This window comes from Monopterus albus, unplaced genomic scaffold, assembly GCF_001952655.1.
Source record: "Monopterus albus unplaced genomic scaffold, M_albus_1.0 scaffold34.1, whole genome shotgun sequence".
NCBI classification, from domain to species: Eukaryota; Metazoa; Chordata; class Actinopteri; order Synbranchiformes; family Synbranchidae; genus Monopterus; species Monopterus albus.
The window spans coordinates 4,776,299-4,777,998 of NW_018127914.1; the positions used below are offsets into that span (position 1 = coordinate 4,776,299).

The window sequence follows — 1,700 nt, forward strand, 5'->3', positions numbered from 1 at the left end:
AAAAAAAAAAACGTTTAGTTTTAGTCTGCTCAATACATTTTTATCCTGTTCGGCCCGCGACCTAAAATGTGCTTTGAGTTTTGGCCCCCTGTGTCACTGAGTTTGACACCCCTGGCTTAGCAGACCCACCACTCAGTCATTTGTAAAACAGAAACTAAGGTGTATGCATTTCCTGTTATCGACAGTGGTTTCATTTCTTTATAACCACATCGACATTTCTTCAGATATATCAGCAAAAAAGAGCATTGACCCCAAAATTATTCTTATTAGTGTTTTCAATATCGGTCAATGAATCAGAGGTAGCTCGAACAAGCTAAGAGCACAGGCTTTACGTCAAATAGATCCAAGACTAAACACCCTTTCGCAACATCCAGTACCAGACTTAAGTCATTAAAATTTTTAAGTCAACAGAAAAAACGTATAAAGTATATACATTCAATGTAACAAGCCTAATTTCCAAAAACATTACTCACCTGTTATGTGTTCTTCCGCCTTCTGTTGAACTGTTGTCATATGACAATCGTAGACTAAACAGCCAATCAGATTTAGGGGGCTGGGTTAAAAGGAAAGGGAAGGCGGTGTTGCCAAATTAAGCAACAGTTTTCCGTTTATTTGGGTCTCAATTTCTTTAAATGAGCATCTATTTTGGCTATTTGTTGAGATTTAGTAGCAAATTCAGCTACTGCTTTGCTAAAATGTAAACAAATATAGGCTAAATCAACGGGCTTCAAGTTGTAGACACCAGTGTCAACATTATACTTCCAGTTCTTCGTAAATGTTTAGGCCTACATTTTTCACATAAAGTAAAATCTTTAATAGAGCAAAATACTTTATTGGAAAAGCGCTTCATTATAATAACATTATAATAATATATAGGATCATATTCGATACACAGATATGAGGAATAAACAAAATACCCTCGCCTACTATTTCATATCTGGCAACACTGAAGGGGGCGGAGATGCTCCTACCCTTTTAGTAATCATTTTCTCTTTATCTGGCTTGAAATGAAGCAATAACTGATATTATGGTCATTTTACGTCTTCGTGACTTCTAGTTGATGTGCGGGTACGTTTACGCTCTGACCGGCATAAAAACCATGCTTTAGTTGTGTTGTACCCGGTACTTTTTACCATACTGACTCTGAGAGACGAGGCAGTCCAAGTACATAACAGTGCTGATTTATTCCATGAACACAGGTAAAGTTAACATTACACGCTCAGGCATCTTGCACCTCCATACTGCAGCAGGCAGATGTAAGATGAAAGACCCCGAACCCACCAGGCCTATACATTATATCCCCTCGGTTGGGCTAGCCCCATACTACACAGAAACGTCAACCGAGACGTCTCTGTTGCCAGCTTTGCAGCTGGTCATAGCAGTAGTCAAAACATGAAGCAAATCAATGTGTGTGTGTCTGTTGATTAAGTGGTGTGTAGCTAAAAACATTCTCACGACCTCTAGTAACATGTCGTGACTTAAACATAAGAACATATTATGGCTAAGGCTACAGTTATACACGTCATAATAATAATATTAAACACCCTGTCTGCTGACAGTCATCAACTCTTCTCTCTAGTTATCCTTGACCAGATGTACCCTGTAGAAACTCATAAGCATGACTAAGCAGTTAACAGTCTAACTAGACATCCTATCTCCACTAAACATTTCTAATACAAAAAGTATCTATCCAATATCTA

At 38.2% G+C, this 1,700-nt stretch overlaps 1 protein-coding gene across 1 annotated transcript in view; it reads right to left on the reverse strand.

Moving 5' to 3' along the window:
* The window catches only part of ppt1 (palmitoyl-protein thioesterase 1 (ceroid-lipofuscinosis, neuronal 1, infantile)), a 6,905-nt gene extending 6,361 nt beyond the window's left edge, over positions 1-544 (reverse strand). The window contains exon 1 of the mRNA XM_020597593.1: positions 474-544. Coding sequence (XP_020453249.1) covers positions 474-513 — 40 coding nt within the window. The 5' untranslated portion in view covers positions 514-544. The remainder of the gene's footprint in view (positions 1-473) is intronic.
* Between the last annotated feature and the right edge of the window lie 1,156 nt (positions 545-1,700).